This window comes from Numenius arquata, chromosome 2 (assembly GCF_964106895.1).
Source record: "Numenius arquata chromosome 2, bNumArq3.hap1.1, whole genome shotgun sequence".
Taxonomy (NCBI): Eukaryota; Metazoa; Chordata; class Aves; order Charadriiformes; family Scolopacidae; genus Numenius; species Numenius arquata.
This window is the reverse complement of record NC_133577.1, coordinates 122,346,112-122,364,034: the sequence shown is the minus strand read 5'-3', so window position 1 is coordinate 122,364,034 and position 17,923 is coordinate 122,346,112. Positions and strand designations below refer to the sequence as shown.

The following is a 17,923-nucleotide window of genomic DNA, read 5'->3' as shown; positions in this document are numbered from 1 at the left end:
TAAATCTAACTTCATTCTGCAAACTAAGTTGCTTCTGAACAGAATCTCTTAAGAAACACAAAGTGTATTTGAGGCTTATATGCATTTGAACAATGACACTTTGTAGACATGTTGACGTATAAAGGGTGGGAGGTAAAAAGGAAGCCCTTACAGCACACTTCTGTATATCTAGATACCTAGCTAACACAGCATATGAAGCTAGATTCACTCTTCCATTCAGAACTATGAGTCATCGGTACCAACACAGAGGAAATACTTGATCTGTGGTCAGGGACCTTAATCATAAGTTTCAGTAGTGCTTCCTGAGCTGATGGTGAAGGGGAGATGCAACCCTCTTAAATTAAAAACTGCATATAAATACAAATTAGAGATATAGGCATTTAAGAACATGATAGAATAGCAGGACTGTATTTTCTACAGCCTTATCTCTCACAATTTACTGAGAAGGTCACAGAGAAACAATCTGGTAGAACAAAATCCAGTTGTGGCTCTTGTTCTTGGTGCTCACTAGTCCCATGTTGCAAGAAAATTTATTTCATTGCTGTCTTGCAATGAAAGTTTACATCAAGTCATCCATTTCTGAATAGCCATTTGAAGAAAACGAAGCATTACTGTTTCTCCTTTGAACAGTAAGAATATCCCAAAGCCATGATCATAATCATATTGTTTGGCATCCTGATCTAGTATTTAGCATATTTTTGTGAGGTGCAATCCAGCTTATGAAAAGGAGCATTCTGCCTGCTGTATAAAGTCTCACATTCTTATGCAACTACAAATTCATACTTTCTTATCAAAAACAGGTTTGAGCTGTGTCTTGCAGAACATTGAGCTCATGTCAACAAATAGTGAAGCCAAAAAGGAGATTTTTATCTCCAAAAGTAGGCAGAATTTGATTGCTTCATTGGCAGATCATTGCTCCTCGGAACTTACTGAAAATCAGAACACGTAAGTTTCTCAAAAAAACACAGTAAAGCTGTCCATTCCCCTAACCAGTCTCTCTAGAAATAATCTAATTTACAATGTAGTAATTGAAATGTGTTTTGAAATCTTTCACAATCAAATTGTACCATGATATATTATATATGTTTAAATGCTCATTTGATGCTTCTCATTGTCTATAGAAATTTAATGATACCTGGTATTTTGTCTTAATGTAAATAATTTTATTTGAATATGTTGATCATATAAACCAACAAGCAATAAATTTTGGATTTATTGAATTCTACCTTAAACTTGTGTTGCACCACCAGTGTCTAACCAAATATATTTCTCTAAATAATTTTTTTTAAAATTCTATGATACATTATATATCCATTTGAAAGATTAAATGTATAATGGTTTAATGCAGTCCTTCTATTTTAATATTGATTTAATTGATGTTGCTTTGGAATTCCAGGCTGTTCACTTTAGTAAAGCTGTTGTCGGATATTACCTTTCTAAAAATATACAAGTATAGTTACTGATAGCAACATGCATCTTTTTATCTTTTTCTCTCTTTTCTAATTACTTTGACTTTGATGAATGTTGCTTCCCCAAATTTAAACATTTCAGCAAATCACCCAGTGTTTTTCTGACATTTAGAAATAAATTGCAAATTGGGAAAAATAGGAATGCTGACTTTGCAGACAGAACAACTATTGGTGTTTGCAAAAGAACATATTACAAAATCTTGTCCAAAAAAAAATAAGCAAGTTAATTGCTAGCCAGTAAGTGAGTTCATTATCACTGACTTCTTGAAATGCTTCCAAAGTCAAAAATCTGTTTAGGTCAAAAAAGGCTGGTTTCCTCTAGTTTCTGTTTGTCTGTCATCCAGAAATGAAGGAGAGTCCATTTCATTAAAATCAATATTATTTTTTTTTCTGAAGAAAGCAAGAGTCAGAGACCCTCAACCCCAAACTTCCCATGATTAATTGAATATGCATCCTTACCATGTGCTCTGTGAGAACAAATATGAGACAAGTCCTCAACCAAGTATAGGAGATGAAGAAAAGTGCTGAAAAAACATTACTCTGTCTCCATTCTCACCAAATCAACATTTGGCACTCCTGTTGCCTTTCATGCCAATGGGGAAAAAAACAAACAAACAAAAAACCAACCAAACAAAAAAGCATCTACATCCAGCCTCTTCCTTTTGCATTAATATAAATTCAGTTTTGGTAGTAGAAGATGAATACTGTGAGAAGCCTTTTTCTTTCTCTGTCTATGTTTCTTCTCATTTATCTGCTAGTAGAACAGTGCTCCGCTACTGTTCTATATAGCTCAAAATACTCTAGGTGAAATATGACAAACTTAGATAAATCAGATGAGCTATTTGCAGTCAGGCAATGATTTTATCTTAATGAGTTACCTATTTAGCAGACCAACAGGTTTTAGGAGTGCTCCAGAGGCCTTCCTATGATCCAAACTGCCTTAATAGCTAACTCACAAAGCACCTTTAACAATTCCAGATGGGAGTTCCACCAAATATGGCTAAAGAGATCACTCTGCATCCATAGAACCTGCAAAATGAGTGGAAATTCCAAAAGAAAACAATATGCAGAAATAATATCCTAAGGTTTTGCATACTATATGGTGACAAGATAGACCTGATTTCTGGAGAGGAAAGCATCTCTGCATGACAAAACCTGTTGAGGTAATTAAAGTTGTGGGAAAGGACAGTGCATGAAGAATTTTTCTTCCAGAACACGCTGTAAATTTTTAATATGTGCACTGAGCTGGCAAAGTACCATTTTCAATGTCTCATCCAAGTCAGCTAACTGCCTACAGCTGTATTTCTCCATCTCAGAAGGCTGATGGACTAAGTCACCATCCACAAAATGCACTGGTGGTTTCTGGGAGTCTCCCTTAGGTGTTCCTAATCTGATGCATTCCTTATGATGCTATTTCCTCTTCAATCAGCCAGATGAGATTCTGCTTATGATGGAACAGTGGAACAGCAGCTATAAATTCTAAGTCTTTAAGGCTTGTTAGATAGGAATTGCTTTTAACGAAGCAGCACGTGTGTTTGCTTGGAGGACAGTTCAGTCAAGTTAGAATTTCTTCTTTCTAGTCTATGTTGTCCTTAATATTTCTTTGGATGTGGGGAGTAACGCTTCTTTTTTTACATATTCAGTGATTCAAAGCAAAACCAGGATAAGGTTCAACTGTTGCTTTCAATTAGCTTTCAAATAGAAATCAATGTGTTCTATTTGCTTGTCTCCTCCAAATAAATGTAGGCAACATGACGTCCTCAGCTCTTGCTTTAAAAATTGATGTGAATTGACATGGAAGTTAAGAGAGAATGTTCCAGTCATATCTCAGTTTAATTTTCATGTGACATATTTTTTTTCTTTTCTTGACCAGCATTTGGTAATGTCATCATTCTTTCTGCTTTGAAAAAAAATTGTATACTTATTTATATCTATTATTTTAGGATATTGCTTCTGACTTATCTTTTTATAATCAAAACAAACAATGATTTACCCAGTTACTCCCTCTCCATGCTTTTTCCTATTACCTCATCTCCGCTCTCAGTTTGCAGAGGACGAAGGAGGAGGAACATCTGGTTTCACTGACCAAATAGAAGTGGGTGTTGGTCAATCCTTCATTAGATAGAATGTGTGACAAATTCTTGGCCTGAAAATATTCGCTCAGAGACACATTGTCCCTCTGCATGGATAAAAAGCCACCAGTTAGAATGTCATCCACTAAATCATAGGAGGTTTTTCCAAACTTGATCTATTTATGGAATTGAATCTGTAATTCTAAATACTACAAAATTGCTTATTTATTGCAGTCTTCTGCATCTACAGTTCATGTGAAACTAGTCATTAAGCTGGGTGATGTCTAAACTAATACCAAGTGTTCATATATATGAAGTGCTGCCAAGTAAGAAACACAGTGTCATAGAACTTTTTACCAGAGAGATTCATTACATCATCTAGGCTGAATGCCCACATCACAGGCTGTCAAATTGCACCAAAACATCAAAAAGCCCAAAATTTCAGTTAGATTAAAGCATTTCAGGTTTTGGAAGTTAAATATGCAGGCATTTTGGTAGATATTAAACTGGTAACTAAACTCACAGTAGGCAGGAAATCGATCAGGTGAGCAATAACCCTATGCTCACAGCATACAACAAAGGTGCTGTGCTGTAAAAGGGAAAAAGAAAAAGCTGAAGACCCACATAAACCCTAACCTGAAGAAGAATTTCTTACTGAACTCAAGGCTTATCTGTGTATTCCTAAGAAAATGAGGAAGTAATACCCAAGCAACATATGAAAAAGATTTTCTACACCAGCTCAAATAACAACCCAACCTCCACAACTGGTCAATCGCCAAACCTTCCAAAAAAATGACAAGCATCTTGTGAAACAGGGTGAAAAACTTCCTTTCACACCAACGCATATGGTTATGTGAGAAATTAAAGTTCATGAGTTTCGGCTATAACGACCTTAATGAACAGCTGTGTATGTGAATCTCAGTAAGAAAAATGAAGAAAGGGCAATTCTGTTCTTCACAAGCTTTGATAGGAAAGGGATAATGGGTAGTGCATAAAGAGAAGTAAAGGCCAGAAGGGGCCATCAGAACATTTTTTGTGGTCAGTCACACACTGCATGGATAATTAAAACATACTCAGCAAAATATGTATTGTCATTTGAAAGTATCCAGATAACAGTTACTCCACTATTTCTCTGGTAAGCTGTCCGAGTATTTAATTACTTTCAACATTAGGAAATAGCCCTTTACTCAAGGTTAAAGTTATCTAAGTTCAACTTCCTGTTGTTTAACCTCAATATGCCTTTGATAGCAGAGTTGAAAAGTCTCACGCTATCTTTTCCACATCTTTTCCACATATAAGTACCTATACAAAAAGATCAAGACACCTCTTCACTTTTTTTTGATAAGCTGAATAAATATAGCTCCTTAAATCTCCTATCACAAGGATTCCTCAATCATATTTGTGTCCTTCCTGTGAACTCTCTGCAGTATTTTCACATGTTCTGGAAGTGTGGACACTAGAACCAGACATGCTATTCAATGGTGTGTATACAGGCCATGTCACTTCCCTACCTCTATTTGAGATTCCTCTTTTCATAGACTCAAGTGCTGAGTTCTTGGCACAGCATCACAATGAGAAATTTCCTTTTTGTATTTTGCACTTGACCCAAAGTTCTTCTCTGGAGCACAAAGTTATCCCAGTTTACACACTGAGTTGAGACACATAATTAGCTGTCTCATATGACAATGTCAGTGAAGAGACTTCTAGAGATGCCTGTCACTGTCAGCTCTAACAAGGCACCTGGTATGTCAATGATCCTAAATGAGGCACCTCAGTCTAGTGCATGAAGGTAGTCTGACTGAACAAGGATATGAACCTTCACCTTCTAGGACATTCTGATGTCATATAAACTGTATTCCCTATTCCAAGATATACCACCCTGGATATGACTATATTAAAGTCTACTTTGTTAGTTTCTAATCTTTAACTTGGTATTCAGAACATTCCACAACCTGAATGCCCCCAGAGCTCTCATTAACCTTTTCTCTTCATTTTTATGCCTCCCCGGTCTTTTTGTAAACTTTACTATGAAAGAAATCATATGATTTCTTTTTAAATCACTGCTAAATAAAAAATTCTTCTATCGAAAAAAAATTTAAGGAAACCTTCAGTAACGGAGGATTCATCAATGCGTACCTAATAACTACTGTACTTTGATACACGTCAGCATATTTCTTAATAATTCTACAATGCACATTGTTTCATCAAATAACTATGTACTAAATCAAATGCCCTGGAGAAAGCCAAGTATTCTGTATCAGCACAGTTGTTCTTATCAGTCAGTCTTACACATTGCAACAGGCAACAGGTTTGTTTGACAGCACTCTCCATCCATAAAATGAGATGAATGACATTCATTACTTTTGAATACTGTCTAAATATGGCCACAGTTGAAGTTTCAGTTCAATTTGGCAGATTAGTAGAGAATGTGAATTGATCAGCCATATGAAATGAATTTTCCATCGTATTAAACCTGCCCTTTGCAAGATTAAAGACAGATGGTCAGGAGAGAATGAATCAGTACAGAGGAATAATATTATTATCCCAAAGAGAAAGAAATACTCCACCTGTGTGGCAATTTGATGGGGGTAGGTAAAATATTCCAGCTCTCATTATAATGATTTTTAGATTCTGCCACCTCTATTTATGAGAGAAAGTATTTTTCTAAGTGTGGGTACCTGATGAAGTCTATGACATTGTTTGAGGAGTGGAGGTACTACTCAATGAGATGTTAGTCATCATAATTAAAACCAGCAAAAACTAAACAATGACAGGTTTTAGTTAATATTTTTGCAGATTTATAAAATGCACCCTTAATATTCTATAATTCTTCCATAATTTATGGCTAATAATGGTTCTTATTTGACTGAGATCTATCCAGGAAATTTAATCCAGATTAAAAAGTGAACTAAAAAGAAGTATTGCAGTTCATATGTCTCATCAAAAGGCAGTGGATCCACTCCTCTGCCCTTTCTTCCAGAATGGCCGAATTTGGCATGCCCTGTTGAAGCTCTGCAAAAGGACTGTTGTCTATCTAAGGCTCCACACTACTGAGATAGACAGAACTTCCCCAGGGTATCTGCTTTCCTTCTTAAATCCATTCTCAGTTGAATGTAGCTGTTGTCCTCTCCATACCCAATGCATCTGTTGATCCATCCATCACCAAAGCCTGGACTGTAAGCTCAAACCAGAAAGCTATATCATTCCTTTATTTTTTTTTTTTTTTCACAACCTTTGTTCTCAGTTGTTGTGACAGCAATCATTAGGGGAGAGGACTTTTATTTAGTATTTGCTCTGATGCGACCCTCACAATCTTAACACAAGTATTACTGTCAAAATCAAGGAGAAGGGAAAATCTTGCCTAGCAAGGCTCCGTGTGAAGCCTGTGCATTTCCCCACAGAAGTCCCTTCACTTTTGTACAGGAATTTTGTAGTATCTTTAGGTCCTCTTTCACCTAGTCATAAGACCATATACAGCTATTAAAATTTTTTAATTCTAGAGACCCCCTATGTGGTTCCTGGAAGTTACATACCTACTATCACACTAGTGCAATATAATAATAATTGGTTTTGCTAAAGGTCCTATTCTATGCCATAGGACCCTAATGAGTTTATGTGTCCAGCTAAGGTCATGCAAAGGTGTATCTCCTAAAATTCTAAGTCAGCCATTTCTGCTTAAACACTCTGAACTGCTGAAGATAAATGCCTGTGATTTTGATATGCAGGCTTGGGGTGGTTTCTTTTTTCCTATTGCCAGAGTATTTCACATGCATTAAATCAGGAAAATACATTATTTCTGTCACTTTAGGCCAGATATTTTGACACAAGTCACAAATTGCTAATCCTTTAGCAAACCCAGACAGCAGTCTGACATAGCTCCAGATTTTAAACATGTTTTCACATTGGAGTCCAATGTGTCTTAATCATTTAACCGTGGAATAAAATGTGTAGACCTGAAAAATACGTCTGAATTTTTAGGGAGGATTTAATGTCCATAATATTTTATGCACTCTCATCCCATAGGACGATTGATCTTTTCAGTATGTCACTGAACAGTAAAGAGGATTGAAAACAGATCCTCAGAAGAAATACCACCTCCCAAATAATTTTAATTATGTCAAGTAGCAAAGAACTGACTATTTCAGCCAGTTCTTTGAGGACTCCATTCCTAATATTGTATCCCCATTTGGCTCAGAAAATAAAGTTGAGTGAAATGAAAGGTGTAATTTTCAAAGTTAGTAATCCTCTGACAACAAGCAGAGGAGTTTTTTACCAGTGCATAGATCCTTTTGAAAATTAGTATTTGGATATTTTTAAGAAGATATTACATCATGAATGAAAGGTTCTTTCACCTTTGAAGCACCCTTATATCTGCATGCCTGTGTTATGCTGACTTCAATAGGCCAGTAGGTTGCAATAGGAACTTACTAAAGTATTTGATGTACAACATCCTTTATATAAACTCCATGGTATTCATTAATTTTCTATTGATTTTACAGTTTTAATTTCTTGAATTAGTTAGTTGGATTTGTATCAATTTACCACTTGCCTAACACTTGGGACTATCCTTATCATATTAGGTTAATACACCTTTTTCTTAGCACCAAAATTTGGTCTGCTTAAATACAAAAGGCAGATGATATACCTTTTATATATGATGTGAGACATCTTTTCAGGCCTGACCAGTATGTTATTTTCTTTTGTTATGCAAAGACAAAGTATTCTACTGTATATCTCTTTTACCACATGTCTTATTGATGAGGCAACTGTAGATTAACTACAGATTAAGACAGGTCATGGAGTTGTTAATTTTGGAGACTTATATTTGAATTGTATTTTCTGCTGATTTACAGACAGGTTCTGTGATTTTTCAGATTTTGTTTTTTAATGGGGAAGCCAAGGTTCATTCTTTCTAAAAGAAGCCTCTGCAGAGTGTATTCAGTGTGTCTTTCAGGGTCAAAATAAAAATAAGTGAGTATACAAGAAAAAAGAAAAGTGAAAAAAATATTTTGAGACTATACAGAACAAAAGAATATTTGTATATATATTTGCAAATATATATATATAAAATATATAATCTGCAGTCTCTCCCCACAATACTCTAAATATGGTTTACTATCCTGCAATATAAGTAACATGGACATCTTAAAAAACCAAAACCAAACACAAAACACCTAATAGCAGCCAAAAAAAAACCCAACCAACTACAGAAAAGCATAGATTTCCTGAAGAGTAGACCTTGGCTATACTGTTGGAGCATATACATACACAGTTAAGTATGTAATTAAAGGTTTTCAAATGGTTTAAATTTCTTTTCAAAAAAATCCAGTATGATACATTTACTTTTTTGTTACCTGGAAAATAAAAATTGCAAGTGAAAAAAAAATCCCCCTACAGAAAATATTTTTTTTTTTCTCCTAAAAATAATATTGTAGGAAAATCCAACCAAAGCCTCTAAATTTTTAAGTCTCTGATTTAGTGAAAAGATACAGCCATTGTATTAACATTGAGAATAGGCTTAGGTACTTTGCTGAATAGGAATGGAAGTAAGCATATGTTTTAAATTAATCACATGCATAAATGCTGTCTTGAACCAGAGCAAAGCAGCACTTGGCATTAGAGAAAGCAATTTTCTGCAACAAAAGTTAAATGCAGCCTTTAAATTTTAATGGCTCTGATTGACCTTTTCTTTCATTATTATTTATAGCCTACATTATTCTTCATTGTCTAGAATTATCAATTCATATCAAGTTAATGGCAAAATGCTTAATGCCCTTGGAAATATCTTCTATGTCTTCTTAAACAACATTGTTATTTTAATAATAGTTGAAAGTGTATTACGTTTCCTAAGTCATAGGTATCATAAATCAAACCGAGAGCCCCATTTCTTCTCCCAAACTAGATGTAGAAATTTGTAATTCCACTCCCAGCCCTCCATATGTGTTTTTGCATAATTTTTACCTTAACCACTGAAGAACACCCGTAAAACAAATTTCAGTGTTCAATAGCTGTGTTGGATAATCTGTGAGGAAACTGTCAGTTTTCGTCTGATATTTTTCAAGAGATTCCGATGTCACAAGCAGCAAGGAGGGTTAGAATTATGTTATTAGCCTTCAAAGCTGATTATTAATGTGTAACACTTATTTCATTTAAACTGGCATCCTGTGGAAGCTGACACATCGAACACTTGATCTCCAGTTGCTCTACCCCAGTGATGGGAATAACTTATTGCAACCATGGAATATTTGGTATGCTGTCCTAAAAGGTGAAGGTGGAAAATATCTCTTGTGGGAGTCATTGCTTACATTTCCAGTGACTTTTCAGACAGTTACATGCATCTGCAAGCATTTTTGATACACATCCTGCTTTATATCAGAACTGGTGAGATCCACTTAGAAACTTCTCCAAGTTGCTCTGAAATCCAAATTTTTGTCTACCTTCAGTGTTAGCATTAGGTTGTATATTTAAGCTACAATCCATACTCAGAAATTCCAGCTGTTAAAATGTAGATAATGATAGGACACTTTGCATACTACTTCACATTACGTAGTTATATATATAGTTATAGCAATCATTTAGTTATCTGCTTTAAACACATTCATGTCATGAATGTTAAAAGAGATGGGTTTATCTTTATCACTGATTTCATTCTGATTCTTAGGGGAATGGTTAGCTACATTAGTAGCTTTTCCATGGTGATACTATAATTTGGTGTGCAGTGATACAATATCCTTCCACATCACCTGGAAGACTCCTGTACCAGTCAAGTCTCCCTGGTCTGAGTACCAGGGGCATTTTACCAGAAGACCTGAATATGATGGTTTATAGTGGTTTATGATGCCCTGATGGGATCATGTCTTGCTTTACAGCACAAAAATTTCAATTTCTGTTCCCTATTTAGAATGAAATACGAGCCATACACTACAAACCATGAAGTATGGAAAATACAACTTCTTCAAATATTATTTCAAAATAATTTTGTTTCCACACCCGATCACTTTACCTGAGTATGGTTTTTTGCTGTAATCAGTTAAAAATTTGTTACTTTTCCCTTTCATAGACAAGTACCTTTTTATTTTATTGGCCGGAAAAGTGAACAGAAACCGTTAAGACTAGAAAAATCTATCAAATTTTAACTCTCAGTTTATCTCTCCACTTACTTCTGCATCTTTCTCTCTAAAAATTGTGGGGTTCTTCTTATTTATTTAACAGATGAATGGACAAATAGTTTAGCTGAGGTCCCAGAAGAGAAACTGTTTCATTAATAACTTTATTTTTAATACCTGATTAGAGAATATATTACATCAGACAGTCGGATTGTTTTTAGAAACAGTTCCTTCACAACATATTCTATTAACATTATACTTCCTAGTCCTTTTGTGCAGTTTCACAAGGTTTTTCTTTCCCTTCTTGAGTCCTCCTTACTCTCTCTTTTTCTACTATTCACCCAAAATGTTATGGTATTTAGTTTTGAAAAATACCTGGTATGTGATGTTTGAAAAGTATGGAATGGGTCTGAGATTTCCACACACAGAGAAATATTTCTTCATTGTTTGACATTTATCCAACAGCAGAGGGGGAATAGTTACTACTGATGTGCAATTGGAGCTGATACAGCAGAAAATAATATTAATGCACCACCAGTCTCTACCCAGGATGATTATTTTCTGCTGCATCAGCTTTAACATCAGGTCCTAATGTGCCAGGGTTAGGTCAACACAGGAGCTTCTGGAGAGGTGAGATACTGAATGTCTTGTTATCTCATGGGTTTTAGGACTGTAACTTAAATTTTGTGTTGTTTTTGCTTGCTATTTTTATTTTGGGGTGGCTTTTTTCACTTCAAGTAGACATGAAATAGATGTCTTATTTTTCCAGAATAATTTTCCAGAACTGCATTCTGGGTTACATCCCATTTTTATGGAAACTAACTAATGGGAATCTTGCTTTTTGATCAAAAGTTGCACCAAAAAGGAATGCATTATTTAGATAGACAGATAGGAAGATAGGCCAGAACATCAGCTTGGCTGATCTGGGGATTAAGGAGTGAATAATGTTTTGAAGGGCAGGAGCTTGTGACAAATTCAAGATTATTTGTTTTAAATGAAATGCATAGGAATATTCAATTATTCATCAATAAGTGGGAACTAAAAGCCCTACAACTTTCCTACTTTCTTTATATATTTTTTTTTTTCATCCTTAAAGAAATTAATTATTATTATCTTACCAGTTTTCCATCCCATGCAATGGTCAGTATCTCTTCTGCTGCTTTGCTCCTTCTCTTTATGATTTTTTCAGGAGGGCTTAACTGTCATGAGTGGAGCTACCTGAAGAGAAGAGAGCATTAGTTTTGCTTTGGGGGCAACTGCACTTGCTTGGGAAGAGAGACAGTTGTAGGTTGTAGGGTGGGATGGGTGGACATACAGGTGAGTGATCTGAAGGAGAGTGGGGAATACAGCATTGCAGAGAGGAGGCACATGATCAGGTTTCTGTATCTCTCAAAAGCAAAACTTTCTAAGGATCGAGCTGCATATGCTACAACCCCCCAGAATTACATGAAGATAATCAACAGCAGAAAAAAGAGCCTGCTATAAAGACATAAGGACTAAAAGGACTATATATACTGCCAGGACATTTTTTTGCCAGTCTGGATTTATCAATCTTTTTTTGTGTTTAAATACTGAGTTATTCTAATAAATACCTGAAAAGTCAGGTCTAATAAAACATGGTTTTGATGGTTAAAAAGCATCTTGGACCTCTTTGAGAATGTTTGCTGTAAGGGAGAGATCCAGACACATTCTCCTCAAAATTCTAGGGTATTTGGGGTCCTGTCACATGTAATTTTATGCCTCATAAAATAGTTGCCTCAGTATATTTGCAATGTGAACCTGAGATTAGTTTACTGAACAGGTAGCTGTTCAATATGTTCCAATATGTTGATATAATCTGCATTTCAATAGACTTTTGACTAAAACTGTTGCACAGAACTGGAACTGCTAGACTGTCGAAATGTTTACCAGTCACACACTTGATGGCTGGGTGGCATATTTTTTTATGAAGCTTTCATAGCTTTCTCTTGCTTTGCCTCCCCCATCCCCATGCTTTGTGGTATAATTTTTTGGTAATATACACATTAAAAAAATATTGTACTCTCAACGGATATTTTAATCAGACATTAATGGGGTCTTTTGAGAAAGGTGGGACAAATGTAGCACTGCAAATGAAAATTTAAATTGTAAATTCTTTCTCAGCCTTTACAGCCTTACACCAGCAAATTAAACTAAGTTGCCAATGTTCTTTTTAAACTGATATTCTGTTAAATCCACTGCAGAAATCACATCTGCTCTGAAAATCATAACTGGGGATACATTCCTAAACATACTTTTATGAAGAAGAGATATAAACATCTCAAAGCTACCAAGAGAAGATAACACAGCATGATATATTTAACAACTACTGGAAAAAAATGTTTAAAGAGGGAAAATACATTCCATGGCTAGATATCTATTTAATGTTCAGATAATTTGGAGAAAAGATAGAGGAATCTTCACTCCCTACTCCCACAGAAATGAAACAAGTGAAATTTTAGTGCATATTTTACTGATTCTTTTTCGGCAGTGCACACACAAAGATGATTTGTAGAAACCCAGAGAATTTTTACTAGTATATCAGTGAGCAATTGTAATTGTGTTTTTTCCCTAATGAAGTCAATTCATTACAAAGGTATAACAAACTTAAAGCTCAGCTCGAAGGACATTTTTCTTTGCCTGTAGCATTTATGCTGGTTTCTGTGTTGTTGTTTTTTTTTTTTTTTAAGGATCATCTGTTTCAACTGGAATCGCACAAATTTGAGAGAGGACGAGGCAGGTGCCCTTTTGACCCCAGTTCTTCCTTCACCTCCATCTTAATTGGTAATGATCTTTATGTCACAAACTTCACGGTCCTGTCAATCTGTCATTCTAAGTCTCTTTCTTCAGCACACTGAGGTGTTGTCAGTTTTCCCTTGCAAACTTCTATATGTCAGACTTAATCCTCATGGTGCTGCCCACATTAATATTACATCCCAGACAGCATTAACTCCAGAAAGGGTGTCCCAGTGAAGGGAGTAAATGTTATATGACATGTGCCTGAAGAGGTAATTGATTGTTGTGTAATTTCGGAAATAGTAATTTCCCGCTTGCCTTCAAACCAAGGCAATATGTTTAGTTTAGTCATTTACACCATTGAGACAAATGCACAAAATTTACTATTTTTCATCTACTGAGACATAATCTGAATAACAAGCATCTTGTAAAAATGTGAATTTACCTTTTTTTTTTAATATCAAGCATTCATTGTTTACATAAATTATAGATTTTGAGATCAAAATAGATTTTTTTCAATGCTACCTTCTAACAGAACTATCCAAAACTGGAGATTCTCAGTTAAAAGAGTGGATCTTATACTTGACAGTTATAAAAATAGAATTCAATCTAAAAGTCCTGCAGTGCCAGAAATCTGGGCTGAGATAGCGCTCCTCTATGCCTTGCTGGTAAGTATATTTGTAGGGCTGGGATCTTTGAAGTTGTAGCATAGCAAACCATATACTTTTTTCCTCTGTAATGTTTTCCTGAAAACATTTTGTGAGATCAAGCAAACACAGGTTTGGCAATATTATAGTACATTGACTAAAAATAGACTGGAACAGCAGGTAAAATGTGAAAGCTAGATGCACTTAGGGAGTAACGCAGTGATTTCTGTTTTAGGCAAACATAAATAAGATGAAAACTGAGCATTTAAAATAAATAGTCATTAAAAGAAAGAGCCAGAAAAAGAGGCTAAAGATCAACTAAATTTTCAAATTTTCAGGGATAAAAAAGTTAGAGGATTTTAGGACTCTTTGATATTCACATTTGACACCATATCTTAAATTCAGACAGCTAAAGTCTCTGATTGTGAACTGCAATGATATAGGTCCCCCACAGTGATAAGGAGTATTGGTCATGAGTGACAGATGTATTTTTACATGCCAGATTTATTTATTCCTTTACAATAACAAATTACTTGCAAGAAGAATCCTCACAAGTAATGACAAATCTTTCAAATTGCAGCAATTCATCAAAATATTGTTCATTCCCATTAAAAAAATAAATTACAGCTCAAATTCTTAAGAGTTAGTGGGTTAAGAAGTCATGAAAGAATCTGAAAAGACTGCTGTATTTTGACCGACCTCCCAAAATCCATGAAGCACAGATTGTTACGCTTTTCTTCCACCCTTATTTCTAAATTGTTTCTGCAGTTTTTAACAGATTCCAGTCTTAGCTCAGCCTGGGAACAAAGACTCATCCCATGGAATTTGCTGTAGGCCTGAAACCTCTTGGTCTAATCTTGAAGTCCTTCTCAACCTTTCTTCAGACAGAACTAAGTAAATAAATTAACCTGATCATGTTCCTACTGTGAGATCAATGTGAATTTTATGTGCTTAAATGGAAGCCAGATTGTTCCACTGAGCACTTCAAGACTAATGGTTAGTCCTTGTGTTTCTGACCTATTCATTAGTGTGCCCGGATTATGGGAGGTCCTATGGATCCTCACAGTTTTATCTGAAAGAGGAATCCATTAAATAAGACCTTCCCTGATAAATATTGATCAGAGTCTTGGACATCCACTGACAAAAACTTATAAAATCAATCTCACTAAGCTAACAGTTCTGTAATGTGGCAATACTAACAAGAGAAAATAATACATTTTTATCGGATTTGATACAACACCAAAAACCAGGCAAACTTTCACCCCTTTATTAAAACTAATATGACCTGAAAAAGCTATTTAGAGGCTGTTCTTCTAGGCCTCCATTGGGAATTCTATAATTTGAAGGGATCATAGAATGTTGTTTTAAAAACATAACAAAATTCTTCGTAGCTTAGTATTTTATCTATGCTTTTATACTTTTTATGTTATTGGAATCAAACACTTCTAACACTTAGGAAAATGTCTTATCGAGTTTGTATTTCCATGTATTCTACTATATTCTACTAACTTCTACTAATCAAGGACACACAGTTTACAGAATAAACAGAATTAGTGCCACTCCTTAGACTCTAGAATGTATATGCTTTGTTTCTGTAGGTGTTCATTTGAAAAGGGTAGATAACATAGATGCAAACACAGTGAATATTAATGAATCTTTTAATTGACATTTGAAAATGAGACTGAGATCTCTAATGCCAAGTACACTCTGAAGGAAGGGATGTTCCTTCATTCAGCTGAGCCCTGGTTAGAGCTCATTGTGGCCATGACCCCATGAGAGGAGATGACAACTGCACCATGCACCTTCCAGGTCTTCCAGTTTTCCCTTCAACACTTGGAGGTTGTCTTCCTCTTCATACACTCCAGTTTTCTTAGAAAGTGAAATTTGCTCCTGGTATGGAGTCAGTATGTCCTTGGAGGCTGCACCCCAGAGCTGCCTCCACTCTCCCACATAGGTTCAGCCAATATGCATGTCCTTAAAAAGATTTTATGCAAACCTGTTAGCAAAGACTTTCACACCCCAGTACCCTCTTCTTCCTAACTAAACTATTCAAAACCTACTTCCATCTCTGCAACTCACATTAACACAACAGCCTACACCAGCATGGCTATTGACTAACAGTGAGGATTAGACTGTCAAGGAAACTTTACATATCTCTGATAAAGGTTTAAAAGCTTTAAAAAATCTTGATCTTGAAAGGTCATTTGCACCATCACTAATTAGGACCAGATTTAGCTAGATTAATTTAGGAAGAAAGACAATCTCTTGTTCTGTATCTCTTCATGTATTTCAACACATCAGTTAAAATACCCACTTCAAGAAAACAGTAATTCGTGACTTGGCTTTAAAACTGAATATCCATGCTGTTGTAAGTTTTATTACAGGTTATCCGACCCAGTGGTAAAGTAGCTTATGATGAATTCCTCAATTTATGAACAATTAACTTTTAGCAATTTATTGTCAGCATCAGGAAACAGAATAGATGTTGGATGGCAGACAGGCTGTATAAAATGTATATGTTTGGATAAATGGCATATAAAACTTTTGGACTTCTATTTCTAATGAACTCTCCCATCTGCTTTCAATAGCCAAAACTGTTTTTGATATCAGATCATGCACACTGATTAACTTAGACCACTCTAGCTCCTGAAAGCTGAGAAATTAGTTTATGTCTATGTTTTGTTACTTGCAATATATCACGAGCAACTGGTGAAAAACCTAAGCTACATTTTAATATGTTTCTCTATCCAGGAAACCCATTCTGACAATATTTTCTGGTTTTACAGTTTTAAAACAGTTTAATATATTTGTATCCCTTCTTTTACTCTAGATATAGAGCTAAAATAAATACATTTTCTCTTAAAACAAAAGACGGAATACTTAACTGCGAGAAAGAAAAAGCAGATTTTGGAGGAAAGCAGATTTCAGATTACAGAGGAAGTTTATCAGCTAAGCAACAGCTAATTTCTTTGAATTTGTTTTTTTTTTTTCCTACTGTGAAAGGTATCACTTGCTAAAAATATGAATTGGTATTCTGATTTTAATTTTCATGTGAGTAATAACTGGTTGGCAAAGAAATGCACGAAAGGTGCTGCTTATGTTCTACTCCTGTATTCATAACAGAGCTAGTCCACTTTGTAGAAAGTGGTATAATGAGGATTTTACACAAAAAGGACTGCTGATGAACAATAGCATATGTTTGCATTACATTCCAATTTCAAGCAGGTACACAAAACGTCAACAAGAAATGAAGGAAACCCACTTCTAACGTAGAAGCAGCCTATTTATAGAAAACCCTTGTATATATTAAGCTTTTTAAAATTAAATCACATGCTTCAATCTGTTTTACTTTAAGGATCATTGTCTAGGAATTCTTGGTTTTAGAAGAAGAACTTTGTATTTGATTTTGTTAATATTTTCCTCTGAGAAAAGGGCAAAAAACCAAGTTATCTTTTAAGTGGTCCCAATTGAACATTTATGTATTTGTTTGCTTGAAAAGAATGCTAGCTGAAAAGTATGCATGTATCACTTGATTTAAAACTGTTTTTTGAGGTCCATGGGATTTTTTTGTTTGTTCAAATAAGGAAACAAGAAAGTTTCTATTCTTGTTTCAGCAGGATTAACCAGGCTGTATTAAAACTTAAATTTTAGCAATTAATTTGTCAAATAGATGTGAAGCTGAGATTAGACTGGAAGACGGTAGGAATGTTGAAGGTCTGTGAAATTGCTCAGTTGATTTTCACTGGAAGATACTGGTTTATCAGTGTGATGTGCAGCAGTATAAAACCCTGCAACCAAGACAGGAAAGAGTTAATACACAGTTGTAGCTTTTTCAGAGGAGAAAACAGAAGAAATCTTGACAGGATTTTTCAAAC

At 35.1% G+C, this 17,923-nt stretch overlaps 1 protein-coding gene across 1 annotated transcript in view; it reads left to right on the top strand.

Moving 5' to 3' along the window:
• SEMA3E (semaphorin 3E) overlaps positions 1–17,923 on the top strand; it is a 141,942-nt gene that overhangs the window by 91,606 nt on the left and 32,413 nt on the right. Inside the window, exon 5 of the mRNA XM_074144540.1 lies at positions 13,356–13,449. Within this exon, the coding sequence (XP_074000641.1) occupies positions 13,356–13,449 (94 nt within the window). The remainder of the gene's footprint in view (positions 1–13,355; positions 13,450–17,923) is intronic.